At 38.6% G+C, this 19,651-nt stretch overlaps 1 protein-coding gene across 5 annotated transcripts in view; it reads right to left on the minus strand.

Moving 5' to 3' along the window:
- The window catches only part of PPARG (peroxisome proliferator activated receptor gamma), a 136,542-nt gene that overhangs the window by 15,069 nt on the left and 101,822 nt on the right, over positions 1–19,651 (minus strand). For all 5 annotated transcript variants that reach the window (XM_086697401.1, XM_086697403.1, XM_086697402.1 and 2 more), the window contains 2 exons: positions 12,466–12,665; positions 2,859–3,309 (listed from right to left, as the gene is read on the minus strand). In XM_086697401.1, coding sequence (XP_086553527.1) covers positions 2,859–3,309; positions 12,466–12,665 — 651 coding nt within the window. The remainder of the gene's footprint in view (positions 1–2,858; positions 3,310–12,465; positions 12,666–19,651) is intronic.

The raw sequence follows: 19,651 nt of genomic DNA on the forward strand, positions 1-19,651 counted from the left end.
AGAAATTAATCATGTTGAATGGCTTATTTCAAATGCCTCTGTTAGTGTATGTCTATGGTGGGAATACAAACTGGTATAAATGTTGTGGAGAACAATCTGGCAGTGATGTGACAAAAAGACTTAAAAATATTTATGGCCAGGGTGCCTGGGTGGCTCAGTTGGTTAAGCGCCCAACTTTGGCTCAGGTCATAATCTCATGGTTTGTGGGTTTGAGCCCCACATCGGGCTCTGGGCTGACAGCTCAGAGCCTGGAGTCTGCTTCAGATTCTGTGTCTCCCTCTCTCTCTGCCCCATCTCCATTCATGCTCTGCTTCTGTCTTTAATGTAAATAAAACATTAAAAGATATATATTCATGGCCATCTACCCTGCAATTCCACTTCTGGTAATTTAGAATGAGAAAATAATTTGGGGGGATGCCTAGGTGGCTCAGTCAGTTAAACATCTGACTCTTGATTTTGGCTCACGTCATGATCTCATGGTTTGTGAGATGGAATCCTGCACTGGACTCTGAGCTGGGCATGGAGCCTGCTTGGCATTCTCTCTCTCTCTCTCTCTCTCTCTCTCTCTCTCTCTCTCTCTGTCCCTCCCCTGCTCATAAAGGAGCATGCATGCTCTCTCTCTCTCTCTCAGAGGAAATAAACTTAAAAAAAAAAAAAAAGAAAGGAATTTGGAATTTGGACAGAAATTTACATATAAGAATGGTCACTAAAACACAAATTTAGAACACATATTCAATAGTTTTCTATATTCTTCTTTATAGGTTTTGTAATAAATTATAAGTAACCATAAATAGATAATTTAGCATGTAATGGTCCTTTATAAAATGGAATATTTCCCAGTCACTAGAATGGTAGTATGTGTGTGTGTGTGTGTGTGTGTGTGTGTGTGTGTATACATACATATGCATATACACATACACATATACATATATATGGTACCACATGCATAGATACTTTCCAGGAGGAGAAACAGGGCTTTGTTAATCTTATTTTATTCTGAGGACAAAGACTTTTACTTTTCACTCATACCTTTCTGTACTCTTTCAATTATGAAATGACCATGTGTTACTTTTATTTTCAAAAATTAATAAAATATATTAACAAAGAGTATGTAACAACATGATTGGGGAAATGATTAAGTGAATAAAAGGAATAAAACATGGTATATATGGTATGCTTAGGAAAAATCTCAGAAATATATCAAATATTAATAAATCTATTTTTCACTAAAAGTAAAATGTGCCTCAAAATATTAGCTAAGCAATATCAACTTGTTTTTCTCAACTGGGTTTTCAAAATTTAAGCTTTTTCTCCTAATGAACCTCAAATAAATTAGAATCTCATTCTTCTTTGCTGAATTAGTCATGGATCCGGGAAGGATCAAGGGTTGATCTGTTTAAATAGATTCAGTGAAGATATTAAAACATGCTGGATGGTAGTTTTTGTTACAGTAAATATAATTCCCAAAATGTCACTTTTAAATGTGTTACAACTTGACACTGTACTGCAGGCTCCAGAGTTAACCTGCGCTGTATGTGTTATCTATTTGCACCCAAGTCATGTAAAGGGCAGTATTACTGTAGACTCTGGAGCCAGACTGCCAGAGTTCATAATTCTGGCTCCATCTTGTGTTAGCTGGGTAACTCTGGGCAAGTGATTGAACCTTTCAGTGCTCCGGTTTCCTCATTTGCAAAATGGTACTTACCTCACTGGGTTGGGAGAATTAAGTGAATGTGTATTAAGCACTTAGAATACTGCCTTGGACACAGTAGGTACTTAATAAGTGTTTGCTATTATTATTATTATTATTAACACATGATGCACCTAATTTTAGAAGCACTCTGCTCCCAAGTAATTGGACAACAAAGGATGACAGAAGGCACCGTGTTCTTAACAATACCTTGGACAGTTATACGCAGCTTTCATCTATAGGACAACCAAACCCCTCTCCCTCCCACCACGTCAGCTTTTGCCAGATGATATTTTGTAGAGTACATACAAAAAGCTCACCTGAAGTCCATTGCAGTAACGAAAACTCATTGCTTTTAAGCAATTGTTTGTAAACAAATTTTATAAAAGAAACGACAGTAAAACTTTCTTCTACTTAAGCTGGAAATGTGTGGAGAAGCCAATGAAAGTAGCATTTAGTAGAAAATCTGGCTTTTGGAGTTGGTTAGTTAGATCATGTACTTACAAGGACAAAATTACAATGAACTGCTAAATAACTCAACTTATTTCTCTGTGTGCTCTTTGGTTCAGGTTGTATTCTTAATCACAACTAACCATCTCACAAAGGAACTTTCAGGGAAGCCATCAGAGAAGATTTCTGGAAATAGGTAGATTTCCTGAGAGAGTGGGCAGAAGTCAGTAGATAAATATTCCTTGATTCCTGATATTAGGAATGCAATTCAAAGTAATATCTTCCTGATGGTAGGGCAGAAACAAAATCTGCCCCAAACCAGTTAGTTGTGCTTTCTCTATGCCAAGTGAGCACTGACTTAAGCAAAGTTGTACATGTCATTACTTAAATGAAATGAAGAATATATTGGACTTCTGGAGAGAAGGGAAGGGAAGGGCATTTGTTTTCCATGTTTGGATTGGACTTGAAAAAATATTATGAAGGAAAAAAAAAAAAAAGCCTGGGTTGCTGACAGCCTTTAAACTGCAAAGTTGTGATATTCTTTCCTGGTATTTTACCTGTGTAGTGATGCTCTCATGGCATTAGATCATTGGCATTTTCTATAGCAAAATGCAGTAAGTACAGAGGAAAGGACAAATGCTAAGGGAAGTCAAAATTCTTTCAGCCATCCCACCACAATCCCACCCCCTTTCACAGAAGATAAGAAGATGAATCTTACCTCCACTGAGAATAATGACGGCTATAAATATTGCCAAGTCGCTGTCATCTAATTCCAGTGCATTGAACTTCACAGCAAACTCAAACTTGGGCTCCATAAAGTCACCAAAGGGTTTTCTCAGGCTCTTTAGAAACTCCCTTGTCATGAATCCTTGGCCCTCTGATATGAGAACCCCATCTTTATTCATCAAGGAGGCCAGCATCGTGTAAATGATCTCATGGACACCATATTTTAGGAGAGTTACTTGGTCATTCAAGTCAAGGTTTACAAAACCAGGGATACTTTTGGCATACTCTGTGATCTCCTGCACAGCTTCCACTGAGCGGAACTGACACCCCTGAAAGATGCGAATGGCCACTTCTTTGCTCTGCTCTTGCAAGGGGGTGATGTGTTTGAACTTGATTTTATCTTCTCCCATCATTAAGGAATTCATGTCATAGATAACAAATGGCTGCAAAAAAAGGGAGAAAAGGTAGTTGAGTTGGAGATTTCTAATTTAAGGTTAATTAAAGAAACCTTACCAGTTTCTTTATACACATTTGCTTTGTTAATTAGAATCTTTAAGGTCAAAAATACTTTATGAGAAAATACTCTTAACTCTTGATTATTCCTCCTAATTGTCTTCTGGATCCAAACATATTTTACCAAGCTTGGTCTTCTTTTCTTTCAGCTTATACTGCAACAGTTTACCTATAACTGGCTAAGAGTTCCAATTCTGTTGTTTGGAGAGTCTTTGTTGCTGACTTTTAAAATCATACAAAATGCGTTGTTTATTTTGGCTTTCAATAGAATGTGTTTTTAACCTTCTTTCAATAAAAAACAAATCATTTCGGCAACTCAGGGTTGAATACATCCACTTGAACATAAACTAATCTTGCAGTTTTAGATTAAATCTACTCAGATCTCAAATGAAACGCAGTGTGCATGTAAAATATAACTAAAAAGAAATCAGTCTGAAAGCAGATGAGAAATACCAGGCCAAGAAAATGTCTATTTCTTTTCTTAATGCTCTGGAAGCAATCTGTTTTAGAAACAGCCAGATGTTTAAAGCCTGTGGGTAAGTGCTGCATAAAGTGGCAAAATTAAAAAAGGGTTTTGAACTTATTTTTCAAAATATCTGTCCTTAAAGGTCAAATAATCAATAAAACACATGGATCAGTCTATTCAAGTTTGCAATAGGCTGCCTTCAAAAGCAAGTTGTTAGTCATTAAGTGATCTTTCTCTTTCATTTCCTTGTATAGAACTGACCAAAGGGTTATGGTCATTGTGAAATCCTCCAGCTACTCTGATTGAGAAGGGGCAGCATTTTACATACATTGGAAATACTGAACTATAGAAGTTAAGCCTCAATCCCATTCAAATAAGTGTATACTCGAAAACACTGGAAGAAGAGTTGAGGGTATTTGGCTTATAGCTTGGATTCTGTGGTTAACCATGTGACTTTAGGAAAGTACTTTATCTTTCCTAGGCTCAAATTTCCCAACTGAGGGGGATGGATTAAGCTGGATATTTCCATTTCTTCTCTTGAAGATATTCTAGTTGCATTTCTCAGAAGCTGTGTGTGTGGTGTATATGTGGATTTGTGTGAGTGTGCATGTATATGCATGCACACTGAACATGACATTTCTCTTAAGCAGAGATGCTCAGAATTCCCTCCTGATGGGCAAGAGGAAGCAACAGAATGAGTGGCAGAAGGAGCCACCTTTAAGACCCACTGGTTTGGAGATTGTTAATCTCTACACAAGTCTTTGATTTTCACCATTAAGTCTATTCTACATTGAAGGAAATAACACTAAGGATTCTTAGATGTTGAGTAGATTTCCAAACTTGCATATTATTTCAACACCATTCACTGGAGTTATTCCAGAAATTCTTACTTTTCTAACCAAAAACTTTACTTCAATTGTATTGTTTAGCCAACCCCAAAGGAGGGCAGATGTGTGGACTCAAGAATAGGTTTGCTTGTTGGCTCTAATTCTTCAACTAAATTAGGAGCAAATAATGCTTACTATGTTTTTGGACACTCTGCTTGTATTTTTTTTTCTTTTTTTCTATTTCAGGATTGATATTAATGAGAGAGGGGGAAAAAAAAGAGCAGATAATCAGTCACATCAGTTAAAATGTGCTGAGTTCCCCCAGAATGTCAGATTCTAATCATGAGAAAGACTTGTTTTTATAGAACCTAGTGGTTTCTGTCCTCTAGGAGTTTTGTAGCATATTATAAACTTATGTTAATGAAATACTGGTTTTCGTTACTGCCATGGGAATCTGATGGTATGGATACTTGAAAAGTCTACCTGTATATATAGAAGTACAAAATAACATGAATGTAAATCATCCCCTCTTCACATTGGAAAGACTGTACCCAGAACTGCCCACTGCAACTTCTGGATGAGCTTCTGCTCAACCATTTGGCTTCTTGGCACAGAATGTATGCATGAAATTCTTCCACCTCCATGTAAGCAATTTATCTGGAACTATGCCCTGATAAATCACCCTGTGACTCTTCCCCTTGACTTCCCCTGTCCCCTCATATAAAGCCCCAGGTTCCTGTTTTTGAAACTCTGTGATAGTTGAACATAGGGCACAAAATCCTGCTAATTTTCTCTCCCAATTTAACAACAATGTGACTTTAACCCCTTGGCAATCGATGTTGGTCAGGATTTCCTGGCAGTAAACACTCAAGGACAGAGAAAGGAATCAGCAGCCCCCACCATCATGCCAAACCATTCTGTTGTTTTTTTTAAAATCCCTTCAGCATTTGAAAAGTGATGAACTGGTAGAGAATTCTGGATATTGACATGCAAATGAATACCAGTGGATTTTTTTGTTTTTCCAAGATTATGCTGTTTTCATCGCATTTTTTAAGTCTGCACAGGCCTCCATGTAAATCTGTCAAACTGCAAGAGGGATCACCAGACATGGTCTGCCTGGAGACCTGCCTTTCTTTGCTACCAATTCACCGGTTCTTAGCCTGCAAACAGTTGCACATTTCACCCTGGACCTCCTTACCCTGAAACAGTGAAAAGATAGTGACTCACCTGATTTACAGAGAGCTGACCTTAAAACCAGGTGGAATTTGGCTTGTGTAACTTATCTTGGGTTATTAATTTAATATTGCACTTCTGGTAAAATGTTCTACATAAAAAGGACTTCACTTCCATATTTCTGTATTTTCTACCATCAAAGGGAAGCCATCTAAGTTCTATTAGCTTGTACGGTATCATCTGATGATCTGCTGTTATAAGAGGAACCATATCATCCTCAAATTTGGTCTTAATGATTTTACGCCTCTAGTTTGGAGCTAAGGATGTATTTATCTTCAGACATTGTATCAAATGGCCAGATAAGCACCTCTCCTTAACAGGAAAGAATGTTTAATTACATCTAGGACATTATCAGGGACAGATCCAGGTTTTGTGGGGCCTGAAATGCACTCAATCATTGGGTACATTTAATAACAACTGTTAGGTTCAATAATACAAATTATAAGAGCAAAATTGTTCGCGCCCTTCTCAGAACATTGGAAGGGGCTCTGTACAAAAGAGAAGCCCTGAAGGTTAAGCTTCATTAATTTATATAAAGTGAATCTGCCTCTGGCCGTAGTGATGCTTGTAATTCTCAAATATTGGGCAGACCAGAAAAAGGTGAGACTGACATGAAGAAAACTGCACTTCAACACAGTGTTTTTCTAGGGGAAGCAAAAACAGTTTCTGTAAGAGGAAAGTAATTTTCTTTAGAGAGATACATCAAATGTAATTGATTTTTATATATTCTGATTTTCAAAAATGGCTCTCCATATCAAAGTCAGGATGGGATTAAAGGTACTGTGTTATATAGATAAATATAATTATATTTAGTTACAGACCTCTTGCATGCCTTTAATGTGTAACACAAAGATCATGGAGGAAGCTGGCTTAATAATGAAAACAAAGTAGAGTAATAAAAGTTTACTTTTTTGACTGGAGAAGTAGAACAATAGTGTTCCTTAGCAGTCCATAACATCAGCATTTTAATATACAAGTTATGAAAGGGATTATGCATGAATGAATGCTCTAAGTTTACAGCTCTTTTTGAGTACTAAAATAGCAAGCTAAAGGAGATAAATGAGAGTCAACCAAAGCAAAGATTGTTCTGGTGATTGCTCCAATTTTGGAGACTATAATTAGTGTAAGAGACAACTCTACCCTCTCACAAACCATCACTTGGTGAACACGTCAGAGTTAAAACTGGCCTGAAAAAATGCGTGCCTCATCTCATGAATCTCTCCTGATATCCTTAGTTTTCATGATAGCTTAGAGCAAAGGCTCAAGGAAGAAAAATTGAATTGTTGGGGCCTATCTTCTTCATTTTGTTTCCTTCTTCCTTTTTTATACTTCTGACTAGCTTTCACCCATTTAGAGATACCTGGTTCTTCTGGATTAGCTATAGTGGGTGAATGTGAATCAAAACTCATTGGTTGGGTTTCTTCAATGTCTTTTTGGTTTTGCCTGTTTCTAGTTTCCTCTTGTTGAGAACCATGGGATTTATAGAACCAAAGGGGTCTTCAAAAATCACCTACATCATCATTCTTTGACGAGGTATGAGTAAATTGAATGAAGCCAAGAGACTTTCCAAAATCAAATAACTATTTACAACAAACTTTGAAATGGAACTGGATCTCCTGACTCATGATTAGTTCTTTTCCCTTTCTGTTGCTTTCTACATGACTTCCCCACTTTTTCTTTTTTAAATAAAATGACTATTCTGGAGGAATTTGGGGTTTTTAGAAGCTCTTCTAGGGTGGGGTCTTGGAGGCAGGGACTTTTGAACTATATGTCCTAGAAGTGCTAGTTTAGTGCTGGATGTGACTGAAGTTAAGTTTGAAAAATCTCGCAAATGTAATTCTGTTTTCCTGCGTGGTTTAGAGATTGAAGACAAATAAAAACTTAATGGGAAGAATTATTCACACTCTAATGAACTAGCACATAACCATAGCTCTTAAAAAGCCATCTATTGCCAGCCAAAGCGTTACTCAGCTGGCAAACAAGGGTGTTAGTCAAATGAATCTAGTCATAAGAAAAAAAAAATCCACATGCTCTTAACTATATGCTATTTATTTATTGTCTGAAAGAACACTATTGGTTCAGATCTATCTTTAGCTATTCATGACAGTTCTGGCAGTAAAGGAATTTATTTTATTAACATTAATATATGGACTAATGATCCCAGGAGCCCAATTTCTTCATCAGCCATCAAAACAAATCAGCACTACTATCCTGTTCTTTATTTATACCGGGGCTCCTAAGTCTCTTTTCTCTGACGGTTTGTCTGGTATCTTTCTTCTCAAGGGAGCAAATTCCAACTCCCTCAGGCTTTTCCATAGAGAAGGAGAAAGAGACCACACTTTGTTTAGCTGTAAGTGTAGGATTTAAAAGAAGAGATATCTTCCCAACAGCTTGAGTTACTAAATTTGACGGCCATTGTAAATTTTAGAATAGGAAAATTTGAATGGGTACAGAATTGTTTTCACAAAAGGTGACGTTTCCATATTGTTTTTATTTGGTAGTTTCATATTTCACACACTATTTAGAAAAACCATTTTTATGATGGCACAGTTTGCTCTCATAATTATAAAAACAGTGACTCTACACGTACCCATCATAAGCAATGTGATGCTTTGCGACCCAAAGTCCAATATAGAACAAATAAGTTTTATTCCTTGTTTGCAGATAGAGTGCAGCCAGGGCCTCATCATCTCTCAGATATGGGATGAAAAGTTGGCAGGCGCACCAAGGGTTTTTCTATTTATTGTTTTATGACAAACCATGGCACTGAAAATGGTTTTTGAAAACCATTCTCTGTTTATTTTCATCAACAAACATGGGATCATGTGACAATGATACACCCAGTGTGTTCGGCACATCAGGGTAATATTCAAACACTGGGAACTTCCAAAGTCCATTCAGTTCTCAAATTGTCGTCATGGAACAGGCACCCTGGTTCTATATTCATGTTTTTCAGAGTTCAGTGGGATCTCTTAAAAGACGCTGCTGGGCTGGCACAAGCCACAGAAAGGGAAAGAGATTGTGAGAAGAGTCAATGCCATTCCCATTTGAGGGTGGCTAAAAGGCTTACTGCTATTGAAATTTCTTCTCCAGTTATCCATATCCAGTGATTCCATATCCCATCTGGCCCTGAGCCTAAATTCCCAAGCATTATTCTTTTAGGCAAGACAATGAAAAGTAGGAGTATCATATCCCAAAGATAGGATGTTAAAGTTAAGAAACATGGGAGGGAAGCAGAGCATTTAATTTATCTGCTCATTTATCTGTTTTGAAAGGTGCAAGTAGCACCAGGAAATAAGATACAGGAGACAGAAGTTTAATTGAGAAGGGAAAAGCCCTGGTTGGCCTAGAGGCATATGCTGGTACAGGTCCTGAGAGGAGAGATTAGCCAGTATCCCAAAATGAGATGGAATAGGCAATGGTTAAATTGAGCAGTAAGACAAATTTAAAGAATGGCCTCTTCAATAAAGTCATTTCCTTTTCCAAAGGTTTTGGGTAACAGGCCGTCCTTTATGCTGAACAGCCTCCCCCAGGCTTGGCCTCACCAACGCTAATGACATCAGTCTCAAGCAGGGTGTATAATGAGACCCAAGCTGTTCTACTGCACCAGCCATGGCCACTTTTCCACATCCCCTACCCTCTCAGGAGTCCATACTTCTGCATGACTTTTTCTATCAATGCAAATCTTAACTTTCATAAGTCCTGGCCAAGAGATAACATAACACCCCTGAGAGAGATGCTATCAAATAAATAACATGACCACGTAAGATAAAGAACAAATATCTAGTCTCATTGGAAATCACATTTTGGATTTTCTTTTCTGTCCCATATTCCTCTCTGAACTATTTCTTTCCACTAATGCTTAATTTGATTTTGCAAGATAAGGAGAAAAGAGAGAGCCAAACAATTCTATTTCAGTTTTGTGTAATCAGGGACTGGATTATTTTAATTTGGCCCAGTTTCTCTTTCCTTTTCCAGACCCTAACAAGAGGCAATTCTGCCTCTATCTAGACCATTAATGATGTCCAGGTTGGTTAGCAAATATTGGGCAAGTGAGAGGCTCTCTGTTCAAAGTCCAGAATTTCAAAGGGGCATAGGCAAGAGTTTTTAATTCAATTAAGCAAATACATTCTGAGTAACTGTTATGGGCAAAGCACAGTGTTAGTTACTATAGGGGAAAAAATGACAAACATTTGGCCTCTGAACTTGAGAAGCCCATAATCAAGCATTTTGCGGCCCTTTCTCTTAAAATCCTTAATACTCGGTTATCCCATAAAGAGTCTACAATTATCTTATTTTTAACTCAAAGATTTAGAGCCAAATCGCCAATTGGCGTGAGGTTTTAAAGTGATTTACAGTGGACTGGGGCTCTCTGCCTTTCAGTGACAGGGAAGAGTATACCAGTCACTGGTAGTGTACATTTAAATTCTTGCCTACTTGGGGGAATTTTTTTTTTTTAAATGCCTTCCTCCTATCTTCCAGGTACTATTATTAAATTGATGGGATTTCCAGCATGGATAGCAGGTCTGGAGTGGGAGATAAAGAGAAGGTGAGAAAGCAGTTCCTGGAAAAAAAATGGCCCAAGGCAAAAGTGTGGAGTAAACAGTTTGCTTTAGGGTTCTTTCCCTGTCCAGCTCCCTTCCCAGCTCCTGGCCTCCCAGCCTCCAGGTCCCTATCCCACACTGGCTCTCAGCAAGCTGCTAAAAATGTGCCTTACACGGTTAACTATTTCTAGCCATGTCACCAGTTCTCCTTTTATTTCTCTCCCTTCAAACGAACACAACTGATTTTCCATAGACACATTAGCTACAAAGAGGTCTTCACTTGCTTTTGTTTTGCTGTGCCCCGATTTTTTTCATTAATGAATACACAGACTCAGCTTTACTACGACCTATAGTCTGTAGTCCAGCCTGTATGTGAGACAGTTGCCCTAGCTACTATTATTTGGGAGGAACAAAAGAGTAAAAGACAAAAATTTCCTGGCCATGAATATATTGGGATAGCAGGACAACGTAAAAGATTACTGTCATTCTAAAAAGTGATAAAAAACAAATCATAAGCCAGCATATTTTCCCAAGGTGAAGCTTTCCAAGTGCATTTGTCAATTTGGCTCATTTCTAGCCAATGGGGAAGTAGCTTCCAAGAGGGGATATCATGCTCAGAATGCACTGAGGTAGAAGCAAGGAGGCCTGCATCATAGGCCTGGTTCTGTTGTGTGCTAACTGCATGATCTCAGGACAAAATGTCCAACCTCTCTGCACTCCAGTCTCCTCATCTTTAAAGAGGGAATAATAATAGGAGCTCTAGGATGGTTATGTGTCTTGAGCATAATGAATGTGTAAGAATTGTTTTTAATTGTGGAGAACTGGACCATACTGTTAAGGTATCAGTGACTCTCCTGCAGTCAGGAAACTCATTGTCCTTCAGTGTCCAAAGACCATTTGGCTCTTTACACAGCAATATCCCGCTGGAGTTTTCTTTTTCTATTAGCTGATAACTACTCTAATGGTTTATAGCTAAAAGGAAAAAAAAACACATCGTGAGATAGTCATCAAAATACATTAAAGGCTAATGAATATTTTCCCCGAAATATAACTGAGTGGGGGACTAAGTTACACATATCTATAAAGTAACTGCATGCCTCTCCTGGAGATGTTCATTTGAAAATAAATGATGGCACAAAAGGGCTTTCAAGGGCTGGGATGGTGTCTTCTGAATATGTTCTGTGCTTCTTACAACCCTAGGAACCTGCTGCAGATATTACAATCAAAGGCAGACCCCTGCCTGTGAAAACAGGTACGGAGATGTGACCCAGGTCCACATTGCAAGCTGATGGCAGAACTGAAATTCCGGTGTAGCTGTGTTTTGTTTTAATACAGTTCCATGTTGCTTTCTCAGCTTCCTATCAAGGAAGAGTTCTGCTTTGGAACATCTGACTTAGTAACAATTATAGCCTATTCTGGGTTTTCCAAACAGTGGTAATCAAAGAGCCTGCAGATGTTTGGAATCTACGGGAGGAGTAGCCCGGGCAGCTCAGAGCCTCACAGAAGATAAAACTCACATACGTAGTAAGAGGATACAGCCTCTAGCTGCCCAGGAACAATCAACAGAGCTACAGGGAAAAATACTTAGATGTATTTTTATGCCCCCACATGGAACTTTGTAAGAAGTGACTCTAGCAGTTCTCCTGAATTGTAAAATAATGGGACTGAATACCTTTTCCAAGCCTAGGGCAGGCCATTCCCAGAGAAAGCAGGGCTGCTGGGATGGATATAGTTGTGGCCAGTTATTCAGTTATTCAGGCTTTTTACTATTCTCAAAGAATTTGTTAGGAGAATTTGAAGGACTTTTTCCCTTTTCAAAATAAGTTTTACTTATCCTATCTGAAAACATTTCTTTTCCTGTGTTTCAGACACAGCCAGCAACATGTAACAGCCAACAGCTGAACACTGACTGTATATGTGTGTGTAACAGGGTGAATTATTTTCTCAAGGACAAAACAACAACAACAACAACAACGAACCCAGCCACCCCAATGTAGACAGCAGAAGAGAACTAACTGATTTGTCTGTTGTCTTTCCTGTCAAGATCGCCCTCGCCTTTGCTTTGGTCAGCGGGAAGGACTTTATGTATGAGTCATACAAATGTTTTGCCAGGGCCCGGAGATCTGCCGACTCTGGATTCAGCTGGTCGATATCACTGGAGATCTCCGCCAACAGCTTCTCTTTCTCCGCCTGTGGCATCCGCCCAAACCTGATGGCTATAGAGGGAGAGAAATGACAAGGATACATCACTGAATTACTGCTGCTCTCCCCTGGTCCTAGTGCCCAGACCGTAGAAAGCCCCTCCTTCTCTCTGCCAATCTCAAGGTCTTGTTTTTCTATCTCCAACTTTGTTCACGTTTTTTATTTCATGGCAATAGCATAGGCTGTTGGTAAGAATTAAATTGTTCAGTTCTTTAATTAAAATAAAATTAATCCATGATCTTGCTAGGAAGGTGAAAGAATCTGAAAGTGTAGCAAAGAAATTAAAGTATATCTACTTACACATGAAATAACTGAGGACCAGCTCCTACTGATCCCTCAAGATCCAATTCAAATGTCACCTTCTTTGTGAGGCTTTTCTTGACTTCTTCAAGCAGAATTTATTATTTATTTGCCTGTACTCCAATAGCCTTTGGTACATACTTCAATGACAACGATTTCGAAACTGTGCTTTTTAATTTTATAGGTCTATTTATCTCACTCTAGAACACTATCCTAAAGGCCACGGACAGTGTCTTAATCATTTTTGTATCCCCAGCCCTTAATATACAGTCAGGCCCTAAAAGGATCACAAATTCTTTCACAAATTGAAGGAAGGAACTGTGCAGAATTCAAAGTTGTACAGACAGAGGCTCTGTTCTCACAGAGTCTGTATGATTTATTTTGTCCATGTTATAAAGAAATACGGATGGTGCTTTCTTTCATGTTATTAGACCTTTTACATTTAGTAGAGAGAAGCCATAATCATTCCCCTGACTCTCTAGGATTACCACTTAATGATGTTTGTCAAAAGGACCATTTCCTTACTTAACATTTGGCTTCCTGTGGGGTGAGGAAGTGTAAAGAAGAAGAAAACTAAAGAAAGAAAGGCAAAGAGGAACATTTAACAGAGGTTAGTAAGGCCTAGGTTGGGGGAAAAATCATGTTTGTACCTCTTTCAACTCAGATGGTTCTCCCCTCCCCCACCAATACGATCTGCAAAATATTTTGAATAATGCTACCTTTGGGCCCTACTTTGGACTCTCTACATTTTCCCATAATAAGGACATCTGGATATCACAGCCAATATTACCCTGTGTGTAGCTCTACTCTTACACTTCCCATGTGGTGGCACAGTTGTGTGTTTTTGTGACCATTTCCCCTTGAGGGCCCAGACTGTCATATTCATTTATATCTCTAGCACTTAGTTGTGCTCTGTGGGTGGTTGCTGAATGCAAGAATGAATAAATGGATGATTCCCTGCTATATGTTATTATGCTAAAGGTAGCATTCTACCATAAACACATTTCCATCTGAATACTTAGTGAATTTCATTTACAACTGGCTAGAGGAGAGACTGCTGTGTACCCCTGAGTCTCAAATTCATATTCACTTCAGTTGACCCTATATAAGCTCTATCACTAACTAATACAGGTATTGTGTTTGGGGGGGGTGGAGTGGCTCCTTTGTGGTCTCTGATTTAGAGGGGAAGAGAATCTTACCTCTCAGTTAGGATGCTTTTAAATTAAATTAGTCTATATCCATTTGGTAAATCTATCCTCTGCCCATGACCTCTTCAAACAGAAATCTTAAAACAATCACCACTTTTTGGTCAAAAATCTTGTCTATCTACTCACTCTTCCCCATTCTTTTTATAGTTCCACAGGGATGGGCCATGGATGGTTGCTCACATTCTTATCACAGTCCCCCACCCTTCTGCCCCAGATTGTTTAGGTCCCACAGGATATGATCTCATTACTTATTGTATTCGCTTTCTCAGCACTGATCACAGTAATTATCTACAATGTTTTCTTGTCTCCCTTATGTAATCTCCATGAAGGCAGGAATCTTGCTCAGTATCATATCCTCCGCACTCAGTATAATGTCCAGCACATGCTAAGTCTTTGTGTAATATATACTGAAATAAAACAGGAAAAAAACCCCACAAACCCCTGAGAACCAGGTAGCAGATTCCTTTCAAAATCCTTTTCTGTGAAGCCAGTCCCATCATTTGCTTCCCTGTACTATATTTATTACTTTTTTTATCAGCAGTTCTCAGTTGAGAAGTATCGAACCGAGGGGAGGCAGGGCATATTGGAATCACTCGATAACTTCTAAAATTATGTATCTTCCATGGAAAATGGTGTTGATACGCCATCCCTCCTCCCAATGAGGAGTGTATAAAAAACCTGGGGTTTCGGACAGTTTAGGAAAAGCTTCTCAAATAATGGGCTGCTGTTGCATTCATATATTAGCTCAGGTAGCAAACTAATACTGTACTTCTATATTGGTTTATGTTGGCTATTCTACTAGAATCTATGGGTACTGAGTTTTCTCATCTTTGCTCCTGGGTGCAATACACATGGTAGGTATACAAAAAAATGCTTGATGAATTAAACTTTAAAGTATCAAGTTTAAAAACAGGAAGTTTGTTGGGAATGCAAGCTGGTGCAGCCACTCTGGAAAACAGTATGGAGGTTCCTCAAAAAACTAAAAATAGAACTACTGTACGACCCAGCAATTGCACTACTAGGCATTTATCCAAGGGATACAGGTGTGCTGTTTCGAAGGGGCACATGCACCCCCATGTTTATAGCAGCACTATCGACAATAGCCAAAGTATGGAAGGAGCCCAAATGTCCATCGATGGATGAATGGATAAAGAAGATGTGGTACATATATATACACAATGGAGTATTACTCAACAATCAAAAGAATGAAATATTGCCATTTGCAACTGCGTGGATGGAACTGGAGGGTATTATGCTAAGTGAAATTAGTCAGAGGAAGACAAAAATCATATGACTTCTCTCATATGAGGACTTTAAGAGACAAAACAGATGAACATAAGGGAAGGGAAACAATATAAAAACAGGGAGGGGACAAAACAGAAGAGACTCATAAATATGGAGAACAAACAGGGTTACGGGAGGGGTTGTGGGAGGGGGGATGGGCTAAAAATTATGGCATATTGAAGGGAGAAGAGGCTTAGTGTAAAGTGTGGAGACAACCCAAATTCTCTAACAAAACAGAGTGGCTGGAATCCCCAACAATCTGTGGCCCTTTATGTAACAGAGTGCACAGTGCCATCTCTTTACACAATGAATAATTACTGACTATCTACTGTGTGCGCAACATTGTTCTAGGCTCTGGTTAAATTTTTACAGGTAATAAAGTATAAATATACACTGAAGTTTACACATCTAGGAAAGTACTTTTTTTCCTAAAAGGTAATCCCAAAAGTTAATTTAAAATAAACAAACAGCCAAAAGGGAGCGGGAGGTAAAGACTTCCAGTTATGGGATGAATAAGTCACAGAGATGAAAGGTACAGCATGGGGAAGATAGTCAATGGTACTGTAATAGCATTGTATGGTGACAGATGGTAGCTACACTGTGGGGAGCACAGCATAACACATAGAGACGTTGAATCACTATGTTGTATACCTGAAACTAATGTAACATGGTGTGCCTACTATATTTCAATTAAAAAAATTTATAAAATAGGGGCTCCTGGGTGGCTCAGTCAGTTGAGCATCCGACTGCGGCTCAGGTCATGATCTCGTGCTTCATGAGTTTGAGCCCTGCGTCGGGCTCTGTGCTGACAGCTCAGAGCCTGGAGCCTGCTTTGGATTCTGTGTCTCCCTCTCTCTCTCTGCCCCTCCCCTGCTCGTGCTCTCTCTCTCTCAAAAATAAACATTAAAAAATTTAAAAAAATAATAATAATAAAATAAAATTTCTGTTAGGAAGAGCCCAGCCAAACAGCCACCTATTATATTGGCTAATCTTGGTTTTCTGTAACATAATAAAAACAGCCAAAAAAAGCTTCTGAAAATTAATTTAGAATTAGGACATATTAAGGCAAAAAGCCTTCTGCTACGATCTAAATAATATGTGAATTTTTAGAAGTCAAAGTTCTCCCAAAAGGCTAGCTCTTATGAACAAGTTTTCTGTATCATTAAGTGCTCATTAAATGTGCTCATGCTGCACATTAGATTCAATTAACTATTAATGCAACTAATCAGATAGGTGATTTTAGCATTTTTATATACCAGAGGTTCAACAAAACAGATAAAAAACACATTCTATTTGCTGAAACTAAATTTGCATAAAACATGGAAATCTGAAGTTGTAGAGGAAATACCATTTTTTATTTGTATGCATTTTTAAAAATTTTTTTTAAATGTTTATTTATTTTTGAGACAGAGAGAGACAGAGCATGAATGGGGGAGGGTCAGAGAGAGAGGGAGACACAGAATCTGAAACAGGCTCCAGGCTCTGAGCGGTCAGCACAGAGCCCAACGTGGGGCTCGAACTCACGGACCGCGAGATCATGACCTGAGCTGAAGTTGGAGGCTTAACTGACTGAGACACCCAGGCGCCCTTATTTGTATGCATTTTTTAAGGGAGAAACTCAATTTTATTTTGTTGCTTTTGAGTCCTATGTAATAATATCTATCTACCGCACGTGAGGTGGTGAGATAAGGCACAGAAAGTGTTCAGCATAGTACGTGGCACATAGTAATGCTTAATAAACCCAGCTCTTGTTACTTGTGGATGAAGTGGTCTAAGTTAACCATGTTTACTGTGGACTATAGACCAGACTACAGATATCATTTTGTAGTCAGGGACACAGACCTAGATTCTTTCCCATAGATACAGAACAAATCCTGAAAACCTATTCTATCTATGTTTATCTCTATCTCTCTGTCTTTAACTTGTTTAAGGAATGGTGTACTAATTCTTAAACCTCAGTTTCTACCCATTGGGTAGAGCATCTGAAAACCAAGAAGAGGGGGGAATTCTCCCTTTGGATTGCTGTTTCCGATAAGACTGAAATTAGAGCTTAAGAAATAGAAAACGAAAGTTCTGGGTTGGGGACCAGAAATATAAAGGCTGAGTGTGCCCATATAAAAGTATATTTTTCCACATCTTCCACTATTGCTTCAAAGACAGAGGAAAATGCTCCACGTGTTCCTATGAGTCACTGAGGGAGTACTCTTGGCCTCTCTGAAAGACAATGAAATTAACACTACACTTCAAGTAGTCAGGAAGTCAACTTTCTAGTTTCAGCTCAGTGAAAAACTATCCAAGTGGCTTAACTTCTTTGGTTTTCAACTGGTTTATCTATAAAATGAGGGACTTGGAAAAGAAGACCTCTAAAATTTCCTTCTTTTAGCTCTAAGTTTAGCTATAAAATTCTATAAATCCTGACGACATATAATGTTGCAGAACATACTACACTCTTTCTTTCTTTTAAGCAATTTTTATCTAGTCCCTGAAGCCCTGAAGAAAAAAAAAAAGACACATTATGTCTGTTTTAAAGATCTAGCACCTTACAAACAGCAACTTCCAAAATACTGGCATTCAGTGTCATATAATTAATCACCTACAGAGAATTCATATTGCTTGGTTTTAAAAAAAATCTGTCAGTATCAGCATCAGTATGCAGCCTTCAGGAAGAAGAGGTTTGTAGAGACTCAGTTTCTGGTGAAAGTGTATTAGCTTGCCTTTATATAATACACTTTTACTGAACTGAATGCAGTTCACTGCTACCATATAACAGATTCAGTACTGTGTATTTAGTGCTGATTTACTGAACACGTGCAGTATTTAGATACCCTGCTCTTTGGATCTCGGTATAGTGCTAAGAAACAATATTTCTTAATGACAGTTAATAACACGCTTTTAAAACACCTATCTAATTGTAGGAGCATACAAGACAAATGTTACTTAATTTTAAACATTAAATCGATTTTCAAAATAATAAATCAGAAAACAGAAGAATGAATTGAGTTGTACTAAAAGTATTTTTGTCTGTCAACATCTAAGGGGTGAATTGGCAATCATACTAGGCTTTTGAGAATTGGTAAGGCTATGTCTCATGGTCAATTTTAACATTTATTTTGTAAAAGCCTTATGTAAATAAGACATAGAATACTATTGCTTTTAATAGGTCTGTTGCCAATAAGTTATGTTTTTCTACCCTTCTCTTTTTTTTTTAATGTTTATTTATTTCTGAAACAGAGAGAGACAGGGTATGAGTGGGGGAGGGTCAGAGAGAGAGGGAGACACAGAATCTGAAGCAGGCTCCAGGCTCCAAGATGTCAGCACAGACCCCCACGCAGGGCTTGAACTCACAAACCGTGAGATCATGACCTGAGCCGAAGTCGGATGCTCAACCGACTGAGCCACCCAGGCGCCCCTCTACCTCTCTTTCTTGAGAAAAAACTTGTGCATTCTGAGGTTGCGCAGAAAGTGCTGCCAGAGCAATCTAATCACTATCATTTTCTTGCTCCTCTAAGTAAAACACGGAGCAGCTTTAGCACGAATATGAAGTGATTTTTATTCAGGGGTAACATTTTCAAACTATCTGCAGAGGACATGTAAACATTTGTCTAGGTTTCTTAGCAAAGCAGAGATGGGCAAAACACCCCTGGCCTTACCTGACTCACTGATTCCCTGAAGTCTTACCTGAGATCATTGAATTCACTCAATGAACACCTGTTTGATGCAAGACACTGTGCTAGACAGACTGGACTGGGGGAACAGGAGGACAGGACATGTCTAGTAGGGGAGAGCCTATATATATACACAGGTTATTCTCTCTCATGTACCTCTCTTCACTAGCTCCTTCCTTTCCACCTAAGCGGATGTTGAAGATTCTAACCCTGGTTATAATCTCTTCAGTCCATCTTTCCTCCACCACTGAAACTACCGAAAGAGTAGTCTTTCTTCCTTGCCTGCATTTGTCACTACTTACCTCCCAACCTACTGCAATCTTGCTTACGCCTCATTTAAATTTCCAAAACTTTGCTCTTAAAAGTCCCCATTGCTTTTTCTCACAGCCAGATCTAGGGGCCTCTTCGGAGTTCTTGTTTCTGCTTGAGCACTCCAGCATTCACTCTCCCAGCTTTTGCTACTGTTGACCTTCTTCACCCTGTGACTTTAAAATGTTCTCATTGTGGTTTCTGCTTTTCTGGTTCTCCTATCTTTCTGCCTAT

This window comes from Puma concolor, chromosome A2, assembly GCF_028749965.1.
Source record: "Puma concolor isolate L17-30 chromosome A2, mPumCon1.1.hap2, whole genome shotgun sequence".
Classification (NCBI taxonomy): Eukaryota; Metazoa; Chordata; class Mammalia; order Carnivora; family Felidae; genus Puma; species Puma concolor.